General features: G+C 42.4%; 2 protein-coding genes across 2 annotated transcripts in view; both read left to right on the forward strand.

The window, feature by feature from the left end:
• The window catches only part of TRABD2A (TraB domain containing 2A), an 82424-nt gene extending 71983 nt beyond the window's left edge, over nucleotides 1–10441 (forward strand). Inside the window, exons 6-7 of the mRNA XM_030237477.2 lie at nucleotides 5933–6184; nucleotides 9719–10441. Of these exons, the coding sequence (XP_030093337.2) occupies nucleotides 5933–6184; nucleotides 9719–9899 (433 nt within the window). The 3' untranslated portion in view covers nucleotides 9900–10441. The remainder of the gene's footprint in view (nucleotides 1–5932; nucleotides 6185–9718) is intronic.
• Nucleotides 1–23800, forward strand: part of HOOK3 (hook microtubule tethering protein 3) — a 945081-nt gene that overhangs the window by 409698 nt on the left and 511583 nt on the right. The gene's annotated exons all lie outside the window — the stretch shown is intronic.

Below are 23800 nucleotides of genomic sequence, written 5' to 3' on the forward strand. Positions count from 1 at the left end.
CCTCCATGGTTTCAGTAACTGGAGAATGCCAGATAATCTCCTCCTCCACTCTCTACCGAGAATTATTTGTGCTTTGACTCACCTCTTCTTGGAATTCTTGCCACCAGCTTAGGGTCTGCAATCTTTGCTTTCTCTTTCTGCAGACTCTTACCAAACATGTAGCTGTCAGATATACTCGCTCTTCACTCCTGAAGACCACAAAGGAGAAAACTGGGAATTGGTCCCAATTATGATACTGTTTTCCTTTTATCTTTTGTGCTGGGCATAGTGTCCCTGTTTACATCTCTGTCCCTCCTCCCCCACATTTCTGATATGGGGCTCTCAGGCAGGACTACTGCCTTTTGACAGGATTTGTGCAGGGGGCACAGTGTTGAGTCTTGCTCTGTGCCAAGGGCTCTACAGGTGTGGTGCAAGTTTGCAAGAGCTCTTTTTCTTATATTCTGATTGCTTCATCTTTCTCTTTATACCACCTTTTCGGTTGTCTGAAAAGGTGATATTGAAATTCTGGCAGGTCATGTTTCTGCCATGATTCTTGATGTGGGCATACATTATTAACTCTACATGCACTGAAAAAACTGATTCAAGACTTAGCCCATGATAATATGAATGCCAGCCCCTAGCCCTGTTTCTACCAGTAGGCATGTGATCAGCACAGGAGAAACACCTGTGCTTAAGCACAAGAATTAATGATTTTATGACACTGGAGTTGTGCTAGAAAATCCAGTGTATCAGTGTTTACAAGCATGATAAAAACTAACAAACAAAAAAAACCCCAAACCCAAACCAGCCTGCACTGATATTTTCATTCTTAGCTTAGTTATTCCCAAAGACAGCTGTAGCAGCTTCTTAAAGCTTAAAGAAAGATAGCTTAATAGGTACTTGAGAATAAACAAGATCAGTAAAGATGTAACTGTAAGGGCAGACAACTGAATAAAGGAGGATAGATTTTTAGTTGTCAGGAAGGTTGCTATCAAGGTTACTTGGAGTAGCTGGGCACCCAGTTCCACAACCACATAGTGGGAGTTTCATTGTGCATCCTCTTGTGCCTTTGAAAGCCCTCAGTTTGTCATCAGTTGCATCTTAAACCTCTTATTAGGACTATTGGACAGAACATCTTCCCTGGAGACTTGATATTAAACCTGAGTAACAAGGTGGCACTTCACTGTTAGCATTTCTGGATTACTTGGAAACAGATTTAAAAATATTAAATACCTTTTAAGAAAAATGTGGGTTCAAAGGAAAAGAGCATTTTAGGTGAGGGAAAGGACCTGTGGCAAGAGTGTGTCAGAGTCCTAGGGCTTGGAAGGAAGATTTCCCTTGATTGCAATCCTGAGCTTGTGTGACAGTAAACCCAGTGCTGATCAGGTAAATGTGGAACTGTATCCAGCTATTGTCCTTTGCCGTGCTGCACGCAGTCCAGTCAGTACCTGTGGACTGTTCATGATTGAGACAGGATAAAAAGGCAAGTGGTTGAACTGACAATAAGGGTTTAAATGACTGCTCTGGTGTCAGACACAGTAGGGATATTAGTGGAGAGGTTCTAAAATACAAGGAGGAAGTCTGCAGTCATCTCCTTTCCCTCCAGCATGACATTTCGCTGTAGCACTAAAGTCTGCTGCTTCCTGTGCTCTGGCTAAACAAAAAGTGCCTTCTGAGATATGTTGTAGATATCTCTGTGTAGGAACCAGTAAGAGGAGCCCCAAGCAGGCAGTATTGCAAAGGACAGTTTATAAATCGTACCACAAGTTCAGTCAAGCTCCTTCTGACTCACTTTGGTCTTTAGGTGTTGTTTCTGATTTTAGAATATAGTTATATATTGTAAAATATTCAACACAATCACAGGCATAATTAAGGTGCTTGCTGACTCTCCCTTAGTTGCTGTGTTGGGAAATTGGCCTCGAGGGAGAAGAAGGATGGGCTTTTGAATCTGTGTGCCTTTTCCAGTGGTCTCTAGAAGAATTTCCTGCAGAAAGCGTTGCAAAGGAGGTTTGGTATATGGATGTGTCTGAGGCCGCATCTATCAGAATAAATGTCTGGCCATGCAGGATGCAGGTCATCTTCTGCCTGTAGCAGTGCTGAGCTCCAGCATGGTGTGGCCATGAATTCAGAAGGGAAGGCTGCAGGCAGCGTGGCACTCTAATTGACAGGGGCAGGTTGCTGCCCACTCTGTTTCTGTTCCTTGGTTAAGGAACAGAAACAGTGAAGAGAAATGGTGGAAAAGGGAATCATGGGCAGAAGACCTTGAAACAGATTAAATCAGGTTGCTGGAGAGAGCTAATGAGAGATCATCGCTCTGCAAGGTGGAGTTAAAGCTGAAAGGTGATGACAGTTCAGAGGCAATAAAGTGTGACAATGTGTGACACCGCAATGATTTCAAATGAGATTGATAACCAGGGTACATTTTGCAGCAGATTCTCTCATATAAACTTCAGCATGTGATCACTCTGATTTTCCTTGCAGCGAATAAGACAAAATATCTTTGTTTTCCATCTACTCTCTTGATATTCTAGTCCACAACTTCATTTCTCCCTCTCCAGGAACTGCTCTCTATTTGCTGTCAAATAAGTGTGCATATAGTGATGGGCTAGTTTTAAAACTGCACCCATGCTAAAATCGCCTCCTTCCAGACCACCTCCTTTTCATGTTATTGAAGCTGAAAAGGGAACACAGCTCTGGGGGAGTTTCATTGATTAAAGGCAGGTTTCTGCTCAGTGGTCTGTGGTTTTCTGTTAGTTTCCTGAAAATCAGCACAAGCCAGTCTGCACTTTCGTTACTGAAGACTGTTGCATTTCTTCTCTTCATGAAGTAGGCATCAAGATCAGTCAGGTATTCCTGCTAGGTTCTGTGGATACACAGAGTGGTTTGAGTTTGTGGTTTTGTCCAAGATGCTCATAAACAAGTAATGAGGGAAAATTGTTCCAAACAGTGAGAAATGTGGGGCAGCAAAGCCATGAATGAATAGGACACTGCAGACTGCCTGCCTTGGAATATTGATGAGATGTTGCTTGCTCTGAAAATAAACAGCTTCAGTAATCAGGGTGAAGCTGATTGTTGTTTTTTGCAATTTATCATCTTTGCAGGAAGCTGAGTAGTCATAGCCCTGAGACCTTTTTCTGGGAGCTCAACTTGGGGTTCTCAAGATTGTCTTGTAAGACAGTTTGTACATGCCCATAGTCTCAGTGACGTATCTCACTGGAACTCCTTTGAAATTCCCAGGCTACCAGCCTAATACAGGATCTGGGCATCTGGAAGGCTAAGGTCTGACTCCCACTCCCTCGTTACTTGCTATAAATGTGTGCAAAGCTCAGCTCTGTTTATGAGAGAGATGCAGTTTCTCAGTTTACTCCCCTTCATGTAGACCTCCATACTTGTCCATAAAACCCACTAAGACCACCATTTCCTGCTCCTTGGTGTACTTTGATTGGCAGAACAATATTACACCATTTTGTATTCAACCCTAGAAGCCAATGCCACAATTGTGTGCTGAACTCTGGTCTCTTATGTGTCAGACATGTCCTCTGATGTGATCTTTTGTAAAGGCTGTGAAGCCACTGCTTTATGCTATCTGCCTTCATCAAAAACAAAATGAGAAGAGAGTGAACTTGGTGATGCCGAAACTAATCTGCTTTCAATTGATGCAGACTGGATGGCCCAAAGGATTCTTTAATCATAGAATGTTAAGAGATTGGAAAGGACTTCAAAGATCATCTAGTCCTAATCCCCTGCCATGGGCAGGGGCACCTCCCACTAGACCAGCTTGCTCAAGGTCTTATGCCACCTGGCTTTGAAAAATGCCAGGGCTGCAGCACCACAACCTCCCTGGGCAACCTCTTCCAGTATTTCACCACCCTCACAGTAAAGAATTTCTTCCCAATACCCGTCCTAAATGCGACCCTTTTTCACCTTGTATTGTTACTTCTGTCAGTACAATTCCTGACAAAGTCCCTCTCCAGCTTCCCAGTAGGACCCTTCAGATACTGGGAAGTTGCAATGAGGTCTGTACACAGTCTTCTCCGGGATGAACAGACCCAGCTTCTTTAGATTGTCTTCACAGGGGAGGTCCCATCCTCTTATCAATGCTGTGGCCTCCTCTGGACTTGATCTGACATTTCTTTGTCCTCCTTATGCTGAAGACCCCAGAGCTGGATGCAGGATTCTGAGTAAGGTCTCACCAGAGCAGAGCAGAGGGGCAGAATCCTCTCCCTTGTCCTGCTGCCCATGCTGCTCTGGATTCAGCCCAGGATCCCGTTGCCTTCCTGGGCTGTGAGTGCTCATGGCTGGATCAGGTTAAGTTTGTCATCAACCATCACCCCCAAGTTCTTCTCCTCAGGGCTGCTGTCAATCTCCACTCAACCTGTAGTTGTGTCTGGGATTGCCACATCCCAGGTACAGGACCCTGCACTTTGCCTTGCTGAACTTCATGGGGTTTGCACAGCCCCACCCCTTCAGCCTGTCCAGGCCCCTCTGGACAGCATTGCTGCCTGCCATCATGTTAGCTGCTCCACAGAGCTTGGTGTTGGTGCCAGACTTGCTGAGGGTGCCCTTGATCCCACTGTACATGCCGCTGACAAAGATCTTTGAACAGCAGTGGTGCCAGTACTGATCCCGGGAGGGAGACCACTCATCACTAGTTTTCGTGGGGACAAGGAGCTGTTGACCACAACTGTTTGCGTGCAGCCTTCCAGCCAGTTCTTTATCCACCAAGCCATCCATCCATCAAAGCTATGTCCATCTAGTTTGGAGACAAGGATATCATGTGGGACAGTGTCAAACGCTTTGCCTAAGTCCAGGCAGACAGTGGCAGTTGCTCTGCCACATTCACCAATTCTACAGCCCCATCAGAGAAGATAATCAAAATCAACAGGCATTGTTTGCCCTTGGTAAAGCCATGTTGGCTGTTACCAATCACCTCTTTGTTTTCCATGTTTGTTTTAGTTTTCAGGAGAATCTGTGCCATGATCTTGCCTCACACGAGAGGTGAGACTTTTAGTTTCTCCTTTTTAAAAATGAGGGTTATATTTCCCTTTTTCTAGGTGTTGGGGATTTTACCTGAGTGCCACAAGTTTCCAGATTATTAATAGTGGCTTAGCAACTTATCTGCCAGCTTCCTTAGAACCCACAGAAGAATCTCATCAGGCCACACACACTTGTGCACATTGAGGCTCTTTAGATGGTCTCAAATCTGATCCTCTCCTACATGGTGCTTAGGGCCTTCATTCTCCCATTTGACTTTCCTGACTTGAGCAGCTTGGCTGGGGTACTTGCTGTTGAACATTGAGATACAGAGGTCATTAGGAACCTCAGCCTTCTCTGGGTCCAGCATGCAACCAGGTCACTGTTCAGGCTATGCCAAGCGTTCCCCTTCAAAGGGGTAATTTTCAAGATGTGTTTCTGTAGCCACGGTCATAGTTTGTGGGCTAGCTTGTTTCTTACCTTCTCCACCAGTGAGAGTTGCTGATCCCGACTTGGTTTCATCAGCTGGTGTGCTTTAGTTGTTTTGTTTGTCCCTTCCCTTTGTCCCCCAAGTTACTTTGCTCTGGGCAGGAATGTTGAAAGGAATAATCTGGTCTGTGTTCTGCAGCACATCAGATTAGAGGAGTGTGGTTTGACTCTGACTTAGAAGTGATTCTGTTTTTGTCTCATTCTAGATATGCAAGCTTATTACCCAGGGTTACTCCACCCTTATCCAGACTGCATTCTTTCCTCTGACACAGACTGCTTCTTTTACAAAGATTTTTTTTTTTTTTTTTTTTTGCTAAAGAGCACTATTTTGATGATAAAATCAATATTGACTTAAGGAAGAGGGAGCAGGAATACATGGCAGAGAAATGAGCATCCAGGGAGAAACATCTATTTTATATGTATGTGCCTTGATACAAGATTTTGCCTCAAAGCCCTTTTAAATGTTATTTGTGTTCTCTCTTTCTTCCAGCCATAAATCTCCCAAAACCTTGTTAGCCTTTTCATCATCACACAGTCCCTATGTCATGTCCCATGAGCTCCCACTGCCCCCCAAGAAAGAGGAGGAAGAGGAGGAGGAAGAGTTCCTGCCTCACCTGCTATTCCCTGACAGCATCGATGTGCTCATGAAGGTAGACAGGAAGTACAAAAAGAAGAAGAAAAAGCAGCAGAAGAAGCAAAAACTGCGACAATTTAACGACCTCTGGGTTCGCCTTGAAGAAAGGTAGCTAATGGCTGGGGAGGGGGAGGATGTCTTGTCAAACTGGACTTCAACTTAGACGGTTTAATACAGACTCTCAGACTTCTGCAGGGGTAGATATATCTTGTGGACAGGATCTGACCTTCTCAACTGCTGTGATTCTGAAGCATTTGCACGAGGTTTCTTGTGCTTTTAGTGGCAAAAAAAAAAAAGCTTTCTTTTTTTTTCTTTGCATAGTTAGATTTCTGGAAAACTAAAGATTTCTGGCATAAAACAAGTGGAAGTCTTGTCAAGATCATTCTCTATTTGGGTTTGAGGGATTGTGAGCATATGGCAGTCCTCTCTTTCATGGAAGGCTGGGTCATGTAGTAGATGGTACAGATCAAAGCCTTGGACCATTAACCAAAAGCTGCTGCATATGAGGAAACTATCATTCCTGGCATATGTTTTCCTTGCATTTGGGCAATATTCACGCAGTATTTTCAGTCTCTGTATTATTTCAGTCTGAAAAAGCATGACAGCCTAAAGAATGGCAGAGTTAATATAAAAAAGTTAGTATGTTGTGGGGCAGATGTTCTCACGTATCCCTTACTTTTCATCCGGAAAAGTTTACTTATTTACCAGAACTACAGCAACCCATAGGAAAAAAAAATTAAAAAGCCAATTTCTCTGATTACCTATAATAGGGCCTGTGACTGAATGTATACCTTAATGTTTCCCTCCTGTCAGATAACACACATGCCCAAATCTGCTTTCGTTTGTACTTTGTGTGTCTGTATCTCTGCCATACTCAGCTTGAAGGCATTAAATTTTTGTGATACCATGAACAACCAGACGGGGGTAATGGAAAAAAGTCTGACAGTTCTTGAAATGAAGCCTGTACAGTATTTGGGATTTTTCCCCTCTGAAGAATAGTTCTACCTGCTCCCAAGTAACCCAGGTTACTCAGTATAGCAGAGCTCTCCTATGCCTGTCGAATCACATCCCTGGATCCTAGTTGTACCACTGCTATGAGTGATATATGGCTCAGACTGGCCACAAGCGACTGCAGCAGCTGTTCTCTTTGAGGCATGGAGCCACAGTCAGATCTTTTAGACCACATTCCCTTATTTGCTCCTTCCTTCAGCCTGAGTATTAAGTATTTGGGAGACAAATACTCGTGTGACATATCCTCTGACAGACCTAAACACAGTCCAAGATTCACCAGTATAACAAATCCTCTACTGATCACACTTGATTTTGTCTCTTAGTGTACCATTTACTTTCTATTAATGTAGTTAATATTAGCTGATTGTGAATGAATTTTTGGAGTTTCCATTGATAGTCTGTTCAGTTGAAATGCTAAGGAATGTCTATCTTAATCTCCCCTGTGCCTCCACAGTGCCCTGTTCAGTGTTTCACATGCAGTTGCTCCCACAAATCTCAGGGAAGTCAGTGGGCAGTGACTCTAAGACACCTGTGCACTTGCAGTATCGAGCCTTCAGAAGAAGAAGGAAGATGGGAAGATGGGCTACTGTGACCAAATTGAATGCACATTAGTGCTGCATACTAGATTTGAAGTACTGCCAGGCAGTAGTGAGGCAAAAGCAAAGCAAATGATGGCAGCCTAGGAAACTCCTGCATAAATATGGGAGCAGTAAATGCTGCTTTTCTTTTTTTTTTTTTTTTAATGTGTCCTTTCTTCCCCTACTATTTAAGTTGTCCTTTGTGCTAGAAGCTTACCCTGGTGCTAGGTGACAGACACTTTGTAGGGGTGACTTCTCAGCATCAGAGAGGAGCTTAAACGTCTGGAGGTGGAGATGTTGCATGGCAGTGCTGGGAAAGACAAAGGATGCCTGGGAGATTGCTGTGCCCATAGTGCTGAAGGAAGGCAGCTGTCCCTCCGGCAGGAGCCCCACCCTCGCGCTGGGTTTCTGTCAAGCCCGGGCTGTCTGCCGGGCTGTGCCACAGCGCCCATGCCCTGCTGGGCCAGGCTGGCAGCCCCACCTCGTGGCACATCCCGTCCCAGGGAAATCCAGCGCCTTTGAGCCCCAGCTTGCCTGTGCAGGGCACTTCTGACTGGGAGTCTAAGCCCTCTCTCTAAACATTCCTCAGGGTGTGCAGGCACAGGTAAAGCTGTCCGGCTTCTTATGAATGGGCCATTCACAGCTTTCAGGTTTACAGATGGGCTTGATGACCTTAAAGGTCTTTTCCAACCTACATGATTCTGTGATTCCTCCTGTGAGCCTGAAAATGTAAAAGGTGCAGCTCAAGTGATTTAGTAGTGTTGTAGTGGGCTTGTCAGAATGGCTTAGGTTCATGCCCCTGTATGCATCAGCTGCTGGCTGTATTTCCTTGATGTGCTGCCAGCTGGCTTCTCTCTGGCCATTGTTCAGATCTTCTGGGGAGCCCTTTGGGTGAGGAAGAGTAAAGTGTTTTTAAAAAGGATAGTAATTGCCTTTAATTTCCCAAAGCATTTTTGCTTAGTGGATTGAAATAAGACAAGAATAGTGCACAGCAGCTGGGGATTGGGTGCAGAAGAAATTACTTGGTTTTGGTATTTGCCAGGTGGACTCGATTTTAGTTTTTTCCATATTTGCCTTCAGGTTCTACACAGCACCATGGGGTCCTGGGGGGGGTGTGTCAGTCGCACAGCTGTGGTGTCAAGCATTGCTTTCAGTCCATTGCTAAAGAGAGCAACAACCTGTACAGTATCTGACCCTTCTGACTCTTGGCCTACTGTGGTATGTGATCTCCCCCACTTCAGGTCAGTTGGCGTTAGCAGCCTGGAGCATACAAATTTCTCTCCTCCTTCATGGATTGCCATTATGTGAGTTCAGTTTCTGTATGCTCTAATTCAGTTCTTGTTCATCCCAATGTCAGAGTACTCTCTCCCACTGGGAGATACTCTGAAATGTGGTGATCTTGGATGTGTTTCTGGAAACCATTCTTCCTCTGTTTGAAGTACATCATATAAATCTTTGTAATTGCTGTACTGTGGAGGAGATCATACTGTATAGGCACAAGATGGTTCTGTATGAAGTGCAGTGCACGAAGCATGGCTGAGGAAGATGTATTCAGAAAACAGGTGCCTCACTCCAGCTGTGCTCAGCGAGTGCCCTGCAGTGACACTCCTCTGCAATAACACTTGTTTTGATCTTATCTATTTTCTGCTTACCTGACAGAAGTTAGGAATATGGTCATCTTACCCACCTGACTGACTGTGTGGGAGCAATGAGCAGGCTGGGTAGACTTGAAACAGGGCCAGTATTTTGGTGCTGTCATCGCCCTCCTCAGTCTCTTCACTGTTCCCCCTCAAGTCTACTTCAGGGTTTGGCTGGGTAGCACCTCATCCTTGTGAGCTGGTGTGGAGCTGTCCACATGTTTGAGGGAGGGACAAAACAGCATTCTGCCATTTATGAGGCACAGACTTTTGGTCAGTGTGTAACTTGTACAAGAGACCATTCGCATGGACCCAGAAAACTGACGGTGGGTCACAGAGGCTGACCACCCTCTGCTCTGTGGCTGTTGGGCAGCTGTGGTCTGGGTCAGGACTGATGTTCTTCTCTTGCCTTGCAGTGCTGCTGATCCTCCTCCGCGGATCCGCATCATTAATGGCTACATCACGGTCGAGCCCCAGCCCCGGGGCCACGGACGGTCCAGCCACGCTCGCACAGGCACCAGCAGTGCTCACCAGATTCCCCATTCTCTCTTCCTTCCGCTACTGACTTTGAGTTTGTGTAAGATAATGCTTCATTGAAACACCAGAGGACCCAAGCTGCAAGACTCTTGCCTTAAAAATCAAAAAAAGAAACTTAACACAAAAAAGAAATAGAAGACTATGAGTGGGACGCCGATTCTTTGGGGTGTTCTTAAACTGCCTCCTTTTCCTGAGTCCGGATCATTAATTCTATTAACTGCTTTGACCTTCCCAATAGAGGAGAAGATATTTTAATGAAAGTGTTATTTATCCTTCTCTTGCAGAAGAATGATTTCATGTTATCCCATAATACTTTGGGGAGATTATAATGCCGCTATAACATAGCTGTTGTTTAGCTGTTTGAGCCCAACTAAAGTACATATTTTTTACCTTCAGTGCCTTGTAAAAAGTTTTACACACCACTGACTTGTTTATTAGAACAGAATATTTTGATCACATGAGCACAGCTGGGAAAGAGAGTTGGTATTTTATGTTTCTACTAGTAATGCTTTGAATTCTTGCTTCTTAGGACTCCAGATTACATATAAAGGTTCATGGCAACACTTACAGTATAATAAAACAGTGAACACTTGTGAACAGAATGTGTCTTCTGTCTGTTTGGTGCCATTTAAGATGGGTCCCCCTGAGCCTCTGGTGGCCGTGCAAGTCTCATAAGTGCAAACTAATGTACATTTAAGAAAAAAACAATTGTGGGAACTTCACAAACCACAATGTTGGAGTCTTCCAAAATAAGTACTCAAGAGGTGATTTGCACAATTAAGATTAAATTCTAGAAAATCCTTTCAAGTTTCTACTAAATTCGTTGCTCAGATTTTCCAAAGTGTTGTAAGTCCTTTGCTGTCTGTGTGAAGTAGATGTGCTGTTGACTGTTGAATGTAAAGAAGCTTGGAAGCAGTGATGAATTTTCTGTGTTTGTACAGGACATTCTTTTGTGATCACACTTAAGTCAATTTGTGAGCAGTATTTCAACCCCATCTCTTTGCAAGGTTTCATTGCCTGGGAAGAACTCTGAAGTTTCACCCATGGGTGAACTTAGAGTCACTGTGTGGAGCTTAGTAACTTGGAAAGATAGTAATCATCTGCCCCAGTGAGATGACAAACCTTCAGGTTTCCTTTCCCTGTGCCTTTACACATACTTCACTGCTTTTTCCATTGACTGTAAAAAGTAGTTATTTTTCATAGCTTTCTATAGAATGTGAGAGGAGAAATAGCAAAGGTTCCAGCTTTCCTAACAGGCTTTTCATCTCTTGATCTCAAATTTCAGTCCATTTCCAGAAGGGCTGAGCCTGAACACAGCCTCTGTTTGCTGAGGAAAACAGAGAAAGGAGAGGCTAAACGTCCCAGTGAGCAGCAGCATTGTGGGGAATTAAATGTATCTGGGCTAGAGTAGAAGACAGCACCATCTCATTGTGTATTTCTTCTTACACATAGTACTGCAAGACTCTGAGTACCTGAATGCATTCTGGCTTCCTTGGCTTTCACAGCAGCCAGGCTCCCTTGGCTCTCTCTCTGGTTGATCTTTCACTGGTCATAGTCCTGTTAGGGCTGGAGCTTATTTTTCTTGATCTGAATGTGACCTGAAGGGAGCTGATTGTATGGAGTGTAGGTTACTTACAAAAAATGCACTGCAGGCCTGACAAACTGGGCACCTGGGATCATAGAATGGTTCAGGTTGTGTTGGTTTGGTTTGGAAGGGACCTTAGGAGTTCATCTCATTCCTGTGGCACAGGTCCAAAGAGCACTGCAAGTCCTGGAGAAAGTGGTTGAAGCAGAGTTTTCATTTCTTTTCTCCATTACAAGGCTGCTGTGTAAAACAGCCCCAGGCTGCCTTTTCTTTTTGTTTTCTCCTCCGGGTTGGCTCTTGAGCTTCATCTCTGTGGGGCAGCTGACTTGAATGGAGCAGCCATTAATGTTTTTCTTAGGTTGGCAAGAGGAAAGATGGTTATAAAATACTTTGAAATAACAGAGATCTGAAGTAACACTGTGGATAATTCAGTTCTGGTGGTGTAACTCATTTTGTAGCCTGTTTGCAAGTGCCTGACTGTCAGAGAAATAGAAATATACTTAAACTGTGATGGATAGTGTGCCTACAGAGGTTGCATCCTGGGTGTCTTTCTGTAAGGTAATTAAATAAAGATGGTTTTGAGGGTCTCAAGGACTTGGGTTGATATCTGTGAACTAAACTAGTGGTTTCAGTCCCTACATTTCCTTCCTGACCATTGCTGATTGTCCTCTCTGCTCTCCCCCCCAGTAGCAGCTGCATAGTACCAGCAGGAGGTCAGAGGTCCAGGTTTCTACACATGCATGCCCAGTGGAGGAACTGCTTCTGGCGTCCCAAGAAAAAATGGAGCAGAGCCTTTTTGCTCTAAGGCAGCTCTGAGATTAAAACGTTGACTAAGACATGTTTTCAGCTCTCTCCTAGAGGGGATTTGGAACCAGAGCTCCTCCTGGTGGTCTCGTACCTGCCGCTGGAAAGTTGGTTAGGGAGACATCCTCTGTGTGGAGGTGGCTTTTTCCAAAGAAATGGTAGTAATCAGATATTTGGATTATGTTTAGATTAGCAGTAGAATAAAATAAGACACTGTCTTTTCGAGTTACATTGCAGCAGATAGGCAGCTGCATGTAGTCACACATTATGTTATTGTGATTTTCCACCTGTCTGTTTGGGTCATCCTAGGAAATGCATTTCATGTGTCTGATTTTAGCATTGTGGAATATTATAAGTATACACTCACTTGTCCCATCCCAGAGCTTGGTAGCAGGCTAGGCTGTTCTCTGATACCTTCCATTGGTGAGTTTGGGCCTCAGTTGCACGTGGAAGGCACATGAAGTTTTGTGCTGGACTTTTGCAGCAAACTGGATAGTTATTTGCCAGTACAGCTTCAAGGATATAAACTCACACCTAAGTGGATAAAAGGAGAAAGGCCATTAAAAGTACTGGAGCAGAAATGCTATAAGCAAGAAAAATTGTGAATATCAGTCTCCTGCCCTGGAATGGAAGGCAAAAAGATGTGCAACACAAGTACAGCAGCCCTCTCTCTGTCTTGGGTACTTAATGTTTCCAAGCAATTGCTGCTTGGAAACAGCCCAGCCGTGCTGGGGAACTTTGTCACTGCGTAGACATCCCACACCCGGGCCCTGTGCATGTACACAGACTGCTTTTCCTTCAGCACAAGTGCCAGCCTCTTAAATGCCTCACAGGGCTACTTGGGTTTTTGCAGTGTTCTTAGCCTGCACTGCTACCTATGGAACTGGAATATAGTAATCAAAGTACTACTTGGCAAAGGAACTTATTGTCTAGAAGGTGACTTAGGACCACTGTCACTCTGGTGAAGCTTGTTCACGTTAACAGTGATACAAGAAAATACAGAGTCTTTGCAATAGAAATCACCAAACATTGCCTGGGATGCATTCATATTATGCCAAAGGATCATGGGCTGGCAGAAGAGCCTCTTCAAATTTGTTCAAGTTTTTTCAAACTTGATGCCTGTATGTGTCTGGATGTGTAGAAGCTTACGCACACTGAAAGTACTACACTCAGCAGAATTAACTGCACTGTTTGTTTATTTATTTATTATTGTGGGTATACTTGTCCATTGTCTGCTTGGGAGGTAAAGCTGTAATGGTGGAGTTGTTTTCCATGGTCAGACTCATATTTGAGGAAAATCAGGTTTCAGAATTCTGAAAATGTCTTTTTTTTTTTTCAAGCCCAAGAACTGATTGGCTATAAAGGAAATTAGGCAAGTAGAGCAGTTTGCGGAAGAGCTGGCAAATAGTGTCTCACAGTTCATCACCTAGTCAGCAGGAATGGAAACTGATGCTCCATTAAGTGTTTAGGTGTACCGCTGTGAATGAGTACACAATAAATTGCCTAGGAATTAGGATGTCAATGGTGAAGTACAGTACAGAGATTGGTTTATAGCCTGTAAATTGGCCAAAAAATCCTTTCCAAAATTTCAGTGGCAGCTGCTAAAAAGAAGCTGAATATTCTTCAAATGCCCAGTGCTTTACTGAATTTATCTGCTTTGTCTAGTCTGCTTTCTTTACTAATGTGTTCAAGCTTTATATGGAATTTCTTGCACTTTATTTTCATTAAAACTCAAATTTGTCTTAAAAGTTCTTCATCTGTTCCTATATTTTTTTTTTTAAATGCAGAGTAAGTGTGCTGTACAACTGGAGGTGTTTGTGTCTCTTCTGTATGTGGTAAACCATAATACATTAGAGGACTCTGTAGCACCTCTGCCTTGCTGCACACAATCAGCTTGTACTGGCACAGCCCACCCCTCTGTCTATCCACCACTCCCACCTGGATCCTGAATCCTTTTCCATGCTTCACAAGTCTCCTACTCACCATTTCATACAGTTAACACATCCAGAGCCCACAAGCTCATCTCACAGGTCCCCTCAGGTACCAGCACTGCTCCTCTGCGTCCTTGGTACCTCTGCTCAGACCCAGCACCTTCTGCTCGCTGACAGGTGCAGCTTGAGGTTTGCCAGTGAAGCGCACCCCACACCTGCACGCAGTGGGTTGGCAGAAGATACAGCCCCTCTTCTGCCCCACGGCAAATGGGGCCATGCACGAGTACCTGTGACTTGAGGTCTCAGTCCAGCTGCTGGAGCTGAGCCCCTCACCTGCTTTGTTCTCCCACACAGTTTCTGTTTTTCAGGATGCCCACTGTTCTTGTCACGGTGGCTGGTGGCCAGCACCACCACCCACTGTATTTAAGGAAAGATTTATTAAAGAGTATAGGAGCAACTTTATTGATCAGGCACAGGATGTGTTTGGACAAGTGGAGTGACCAGCAAACCAGACTGTTTTATACCATTTCCTGTCTACTCTGTTTTCTTGTTTCTCCCTAGTCCCCTTTCACTAAACATTATTGTGTCTTAGTCACTACACCTCTCCCCTTGAACAGCTCAAATCCTCACAATCCTCTTTTTTCCCCTTTTCTTATCATTAATGAAGGTGGCCATCTCTAAAGCTGGGCTTGTGAGTTTCTTTCAGTCATCCATAAATTAGTAACTAGAAATTTTAATCCTTGGCATCATCTGTCTTTTCTGTTGTTTGTCAGGTTTGTTTTTTTGTGTTCTTCCTTATCACTTCCCCTCTCATTTATTTCCCCTTTTGCACTGAATAGGTCCTTGATTAAACTAAATTGGACAGATGATATTACCTTCACATACCTACAGCACAATATATTTTCCCAGTAGAATGACAAAAAGACAGATTTTTATTGTTTGCCACCTGGATTTGAGTTAGGAATAGCACAGGCATTAAGAAAAGGGAAGAAAATACATGATGTGTGCCTTTTGTGGTAATACCTGTCTCATCTCTGGGATGCATCCTCTTGACCGGACCAAGAGTTTTCAAGGAAACTCTTTCATAGTCATTGATTGTCCGTAATCCAGATGTTCAGCCATTCAGGCAGGTGCCCGAATGTGCAGTATGCCTCAGCTAACACTAGATGTTGCCCCTGTACTTCAGGAGCTGATACTCATGATGCAAAAGGAAACAGGCTTGAGGCTTTAGGAAAACTCCCCAAGGAGTTTTGGAAGCTATGGGCTTCCTATTTCAGAATTATTTCAGTCAGCAGTACAAACATATTTCTGCCTCCCTTTAAGTGGTGGTTATGTCTTCTTATTCGTCTCACTATTGTTCATATCTGGCCAGTCCTGTCTGAATGGTGATTTGAAAGGAAACTCTTACCTGCCTTCTTAAAATTTCCTTTGTTTTTCCTTTTGTTATCTCTGTGTGAAACAGTGCTACCCAGGGTGGAAATATGCACACTGTAAGTGGATGTGGTAAAATTGTTACTATGCCTTCAGGACATCCTCACTGTTTTCTATCTTTGTACTCTGTGTCTTGTTCTGTTTGTTATCTTGTTCTCTCTTGAACAAAAAAACTTATGTGGTTAAAACACCAAAGTGGGAAATTGGAGTACTTTAATCAGATTCCTGCTCATCCAGGCATCATTTGCCTGTTTTAGATTAGTAGTTTTGCTGTATTTGGGCCTTGCAGTCTCTTTTCTTAAGAAAGGCCCTAGGGGTGCTTCCTCCCCTCATAGGAGTGTTACATTCCTAAATATATCTTATATCTGAGTGCTTGAATGGGACTGATAAAATTATGTGGGAGAAAAGTACACTTAGAGGTAAAACCATTAGAGCCATTACCTCTATTAAAGATGAGAAGTCTATCCTGCAATGTTCAGCTCTCTCAAGTGTCATGTATTTGGAGGAATTAGAGGAATTAATGGCCAGTGTACATACAGTCCTGGCAGCCAATTCCTCTGAACTCGAGCCAGACCACTGCTCTTGTTCTTTTGAGGCATACCTTGAAGACTTTGCCATATGCAAATCCTTCAAAGTGCTTTAATCATGACTCTGTCACAGAAAATAAAACCACAAGAGCCCTGAATTCCATTCAATGACTGTAAGTAAACATCAGGATGGCTGTATGTCTATAACCCTGCTGCAGGAGAGACTCTGAGCTATTTCTGCCTCTTCACCTGTGAGAGAAAGCCATTCCCACTCGCAGTCCTACTGCCTTTCTTGAAGAAAATTGCTTCCTTCCTGGTGTGCTGACAAAAAGTATAATTTGTGTTTCTTTGGTTTTTCTGCTCTTCTTCTTGGGATTTATATCACTCTTGCGTTTTATATCAATTATTCTCCTAATGGAATCAAGGTGCTGCATCTTAATTCTTAATATTATACAGTATTTCAAGTGCAGATTGTCTGGATGATAAATCCACGTACTCTGTCAGACATCCTCAAGGCCTGAATGTCTGGCAATTATCAAGCAAAACATATCTACCTAGTGCATGTCCCCCTGCTTACTATTTCAATTCATCTTGCACACAGAAAAGAGGTCCTTAGCAAGACAAAATGACCCATTTGTCAAGGATCTCTGACTTTTTAGAGAAATCTCAACAGGTCATTTTCTTTCTCTGGACTGGTCTGTGACTGGCTTCTCTGTAGTCAGACTTAATTAGAAAAATCTACAGCACAGACTTCATCTGTTTGAAGAGAGAAAATAGAATATTTGACCTGTAATTGCTGCAAAGTTAGACAGCAGGAGTGTTTGAACTATTGTGGGTTTGTCCTGGCAGGCAGCTGAACCAGCCAGCCACTTGCTCAGTCCCCCACAGTGGCGTGGGGAGAGAGTTGGAAGGGTAAAAGTGACAAAACTTCTGGGTTGAGACAAAGACAGTTCGATAGGTAAAGCAAAAACTGTATGTGCAAACAAAGCTTTAACAGGCAGATGTTCCATTGTCTCTGGGAAAGCAGGGCTTCATCACACGTAATGATTGCTTGGGAAGATAAGTACCCTAACTCCAAGTGCCCATACTCCTTCTCCCTTTTTGCCCTCAGCTTTATATGCTGAGCACAATGCCATACAGTATGGAATATTGTTTTGATCAGCTGGGATCATCTGTCCAGCTGTGTCCCTTCCCAACCTCTTGTGCACTCCCCTCCTGCTCACCGGCCAAGCACCATGAGAAAGAGAAGAGGACTTACATTGTTCAAGCCCTGTTCAGCAGTATATAAACACATGGATGTCATCACTCTATTTTCAGCACCAATCCAAAACATAGAACCATACAAGCTGCTATGTAGAAAATTAACATTATTGAGCAAAACCCAGTACAGCTGTGGAGGAGGATATTTATACATGCATTTGAAGTCTTATTTGAAGTTGCCAAAACTTTGTTCTTTTTCTTTAACAGACAATACATGTTTCATTTATATGTAATAATGTCTAAGAAGCTGTCTCTCTCACTGTTGTCTAATCCTTCTGTTAGAGCAAACAGCACATTTGACAGATATTCAAATGAGGGGCTATTTAGTGCTGTCAATAACACCAGGAGTCCAGGAGAAAGTCTGGTTTGTGTGTTTCCCAAACACACAAACACAAGTCCCTTGAGATTTGTGCATAACACGGAACTGCAAGACAGCATGGAAGGGACAGCAAGTTATAAGTGTGGAACCCTTTGAATGTTGAAAGATATAATAATGTTTTAAAGATCTGCATTTGAATCTGCTTCATTTGTAGACTTAAAAATTTAGGGCAAATGTTGTCTAAATGGTTCTTTCAAAACTGTTATACTGATTCACTTGAGAAATATTCTCTATCATGATCTGAGTGAGGATGACCTGGTGCCACCACTGGGACTTATCTCTACTTGCTAACATAGGTTAAATGATGAAAGGGGCTGGAGCATCTTTCTAATGAGGAAAGGCTGAGAGAGCTGGGCTTGTTCTGCCTCGAGAAGAAATGACTGCGAGGGGACCTCACCAATGTCTATAAATATCTCAGGGGAGGGTGTCAGGAGCATGGATGAGACCATCTTCTTGATGGCCAGCAACAGGACAAGAGGCAACAGACAGAAACTGATGCACAAGAAGTTCCACCTGAACTGTGGAAGAACTTTGTTACTGTGCAGGTGACTGTGCATTGAACAGATTGCCCAGAGAAGGTGTGGTGTCCCTCACTGCAGTTATTCAAGAACCATCTGAACACAATCCTTTGTCAAGTGCTCTGGGATGACCATCCTTGAGCAAGGAGATCAGCCCAGGTGATTCATGGTGCTCCCTTTTAACCTGAAACATTTTGTGATTCTGTTTATTGTTACAGCACTCAGAACAGGAAATCTCAATTCCCGAAACAGGAATTCTCTCCTGTTCTCTGCAGTACAGGACTGTTCAATAACTGAGCACGCTGTTTTTCTTGTGAAAGTTATTATGACTGATTGAGTGTATCTCAAGTCTATAATATTATAGACCCCTTCCACAGGGTCTGTTTCTTTCTACTAACAAGCTAAGCTTTCTGGTCTGTATTCAGGGGCTGAGGTGTGGGTAGAGAAGCCTACTCAGAAATATGTAACACCTGGCTGTGTGTAGGGTACTGAAATGAAAACATCATCAAAGTTCTGTGTAAGAAGTAGGAAGAGCAGGGAACAGACTGTTCCGCTCTTGGCAGCACTGTGTGGTGCAGGAAACTGGAAGACTTCGGCAACTAGTCCCAAAATTGCTTTTATGGTGAGAGCAATGAATACGCAGAGGCACAGGACAGGCCAGGGCTTGTAAACTTTCTCAGCTGTCAACAGTTCTTGGCTTTGGCACTTTTCTAAGCTAGATGTATTTCTGTGTACTTAGTAACATCTTACAGATTTCTCTCCCATTAATTTTTTCCATCTCCCTTTAGACCCTTGTAATAGCGTTTGCAGTATGTTTTGTCAAATGTTTCTATGGATGTGCTTGTTCCTATAGGAAGAACTATATCCCTATTCATTTTTAACCAGACTCTCATTAACTTTATATGTCCTTGAAAACAGCTGACCTGTTTTAAAATTAAAATTAAAATGCCCACAAGCAGTATCACCTTGGGCAAAGACATAATATGGGAATGCTCTGATGGGAATATACTGTGTTAGCTTTGGAAACAATTGAATACAAGATCCTTAATCCTATTCTAAAAAATACATATTTCTTAAAATGTAGCTTTATCTTGGTAAATTGTATTTATTGGCTGGCAGCCCTTGTACCACTGCTTGATATTCAAAATGTGTAACACAAACTCAGTAACATGTGTCTTTGTCATATTGGAAAAGGTTACATGGCAGCCTGGAGTAACCTGGAGGTTCTCAGCTTCGACAGCTGGAGAAGGTAATTGGATGTCTGTAGCCATGATATTTTCTGAAAAATCATTTCCTTAGGATTTTTTCTCCTGAGAAGCTGAGAGGCCTCAGGAACAAAATGCAAACAATGATTATCTGCTGCTGTGGAATGCAACAGGTGGATCTGTGATTGGTCTCACGTGGTTGTTTCTAATTAATGGCCAATCACAGTCCAGCTGTCCAGACTGTCTTGGTCAGACACAAGCCTTTGTTATCATTCTTTTTCTATTCTTAGCTTAGCCTTCTGATGAAATCCTTTCTTCTATTCTTTTAGTATGGTTTTAATATAATATATATCTTAAAATAATAAGCCTTCTGAAACATGGAGTCAAGATTCTCATCTCTTCCCTCATCCTGGGGCCCCCTGCAAACACTGTCACAGATGTCACTGGCTCAAAGCTCTGGCATTTTCTGTTAGTTGTGTTAGAGTTTTGGTATCATAGCTCCTTTGTTGTACTGCTGCTTTCACATCACCGTCTGTCTGTTGGAATCCAGAGACCTTGGAAAAGAGTTGTTGGAAGAGATCTGCCTACACCTTGTGGAGAAGCCCCACAGGGCAGTGGATGCCCCTGCAGCACTGGGGAGGTGTGGAGGAGCTGGAGAATTTGTGAGTAAAGCTGAACCTGGTAAAAAGGGGAAGGTGAAGTTAAAGTGTTTTAAGATTTAGGTTGTATTTCTCATTACCCTACTCTGTTAATATATTAAGCTTATTTTCCCAGGTCAAGCCTGTTCCTTCCATGGTGGTAATTGCTGAGAGATCTCTCCCTGTCCTTATCTCAACCCATGAACTTTTGGTTATATTTTTTTTTCCCTTGACCCACAGAGGAGTGGAAGTGGTGGAGCAGCTTTGGTGGGCATCTGGCATCCCACCAGGGTATGTGCTACAAGCTGGCACAGGTGCAGGAAGGTAGGTCTACAGCAACTCTTCAAATATTTGACCATCTTTTTCAGAAAATCATAACTACCTAATGTTCTGTGTTGCATTAAAGACTATGGCATAAATGCTTCAAAAATAAACTTTTTCTCTTGTTGCATTTGCTTCGCTGAAACTCACAAGTTTTTCCTCCCTCAGCTGGTCTTCCAAGAAGAGCTAAATAATAATAAACCTGAGATTTTGGTTAATGCTACTAATGCCCAACATTGCTCAAAAACACCATTCATCATTCAGGCAGGTCACACCTATGGAAATGTAATTATAGACAAGCTGTTCTAAGGAAGGGCTAGTGAAATTATGTGTGTGAAAAAAAGTAAAAAAGTGCTCAGATGTTCAAGGTTATCTGTTCTTGTATAGCTCTGCATAATATTTAATTCCTAATAAGGAAGGTATTACAGAACTCTCCTCTAAGTAGTAATAGCCTGTTTGGTTTTCTCCTCTTCTATTTCTTAGAGGGATTATAGACTTTCTTAGGACTGTATTTAAATGTGTAAGTTTTACTTTTCTGTACTTTGAAGCAATGAAATAAATTAAAAGCAGCTTTGTTTTACTATTCTTTGGAAATTTCACTAATATTTTTTGAAATGCGTTTTATTTTTTAGTCATGAAATAAGCAAATGTTTCTTAATCCCTGCATCTGTTGAAACTTGGAGAATCCTAAGAAAACTGTATTATACACTCCATCAGAAAATGGCCTTATAATGTATCTCTTAATTTCAACAGGGGCACTGGATGCATTAATTCCTAGTAATCTTCCTAAATCACACAGAGATATTCCTAAATTAAACAGCACTGATAAATAATGACAGGCATGTCAGAGGGATTGTTGCTGGGGTGTTGACCAAAGAGGTACAGAGTTTCTTCCTGTACAAACCTGCCCGAGACAACAGTGTGTTAGTGTGTTTCATTTCTGTAGGTGCCAACTCTGCCAACAATTTTGAAAGGCAAAAATAGAGACATTACTAGTGGGACATGGGTCTGAATAACCATGCCATGGGAATGAGTTTATCCCAGTGTACATTTGTCTATGACTACCTGGATGCATGTCCAAGTTTGGTTTAACCTCAAAAATTTTATGGATTTAATTATATTATTTGTTATTCAATTAATGCACTGTTGGATTTTTATTGGATACAGCTGTAGAAAGCCTGTATTTATAGTTTTTAACACCTGGTGTCCGTTTGGGTTGATAGTTCATACCCAGGAGTATGACATTGACTTGCAGCATGGACAGAATGGGATTGATTGGTGCAGGGTAATCAGTGATCGTGAGCTTGCAACTGCTAACTTCTGTAAATACCTGTAAATAGATAATTTAAAACATTCTAGTCTTGCACAGAGGTGTGTCTTTATCCATACTTCAATACCTCCATCATTGTCATCACTTAGATGAACAGTTTGAAATACCTTCAGCTTATGACTTCATTCAGACTGAACTTGCCAAGCTGTAACTGAAAAAAATAGTCTCACATATTAGTAAGAAACATCACCCTCATACAATGAGCATTTACACTTAGGCTTAGGAAGTTTTTTGGGTACAGAACTGTTAGATCTATCTTTTCTCTGTGACTGTGTGAATACCTGTGCATCCCGTTCCCTTGGCTTGCCATCCTCAACTTTTTAGTTTCCTTTTTGCTAAAGTAATTCTCATTGATGATCAGACCAGTGCAACCTCTTCTTAACCTCTTCAGCCACACAGAAGGATAGAAATAGGGATTGTACTCAACTTTTTGGGCATCACTTTAATTGACAGGTTGGGACCTACTTAAGTGTAATGCATTTTTTTGTTTGTTTCATATTTTCCTAGAAAATGGCAGTACTGTGTAGACTGCAAATACACACACCTGTCCGTAGATTTCACAAGTTTGCCACTCCATCATTAAGTTAGTCTATTCTTGAAAATAATTTAGTAACAATGGAAATAATGGCATTCACTCAGTGCAATAACTTTGTTCTACATATAGTCCATCTGCTATATTACCTGTGACAATAATGTATCTATCCATAAAACTTTCCTCCCTGCTACTCCATGTATGGTTGTTATTCTCAGGAGCAATCTCTATGGCTAGACCTCAAGTCTTTTTATTATCAGCCTTTAATTGCATGGCAATATGCTACTTTTTACCACAGGATATGCATCCTGGCTGTGAATAGCTGCTGGATTCTTAAAAGTCTGTAAAAACCAATCTTTTGTTTTGGCCTTCCTGGTTACTTCTGCTTTTTCTGAAACTGAATGAGCTCCTACTGTAAATAATTAAAAAGCCTAAAACTTAAATTCTTTAAAAAGCCATGAATGTGCCTTTTCTCATATGAGGTGAAGAGTTTGTTCAATGGTTTGGCTCAGTCTGGGACACAGTGCTGCTTTGATGAATTTATTCATATTGATATTGAAAGTATTTCTCTGGTTTTGCAGTGATTACTTTCAGAGAAGCCAAAATTCCAAGTATGGATTCTCTTGTACTTATGTACATGATAAATTTATGTCATATTTAGAATCATATTATCACAGAATATCCTGAGGTGGAAGGGAAGCACAAGGATTATTGAGTTCAACTGAAACCCTATGCAGGACACCCCAAGAGTCACACCATGTATGCCAGAGCATTGTCCAAATGCTTCTTTAGCTAGACAGGCTGGATGCTGTGACTACTTCCCTGGGGAGCCTCTTCCAGTGCCCAGCCACCCTCTGGGTGAAGAACTTTTTCTTTATCTCCAAATCAAACCTCCCGTGATACAATTTCAGGCCATTACTTCAGATTCTATCACTGGTCAGCAGAGAGAAGAGATTGGTGCCTGCCCCTCCTTTTCCCCTCACATGGAAGTTGTAAGTGCAGTGAGGTAGAGCAGTAGCATGTGCTGGACTCATCATGGGATTTTTCTTTTTGGGAATATTCACCTGCTGCACAATCACTTGATTCAACCAAATGATTCTGTGATTTTCTAGGTGGGCCTTCTTCACTCCCTGTGGTCCAGCACACAGTGTTGGAAGGTTTGGAAGGTTTCTTCCTAGTGCTAATTATAGAGTTGTTAATCTGTTAAGTGATAAATAAATATATGTCTGTATTTGGTGAAAACCTGCAGTTGAACAAAGAGGGTATAGCAAAAAGTACATATTTATATATACTGTGGAGTCTTTCAAAACTATCAGACATTGATTCTTAAAACATTAATTAGCAATCTTATAAGCTGAAGAGAAGATAGTTGTCTGTATTTTTAGATAGTAAAAGCAGGAAGAACAGAATAATAAAACTGTGATAGCGTTATTAGCAGGAGTTTGCATCTGTTAACAAATCTTAGAAAAATGTAACTTCATGCATAGAAAATTCAGTGTT

The sequence above is a fragment of the Serinus canaria genome, chromosome Z (assembly GCF_022539315.1).
Source record: "Serinus canaria isolate serCan28SL12 chromosome Z, serCan2020, whole genome shotgun sequence".
Taxonomy (NCBI): domain Eukaryota; kingdom Metazoa; phylum Chordata; class Aves; order Passeriformes; family Fringillidae; genus Serinus; species Serinus canaria.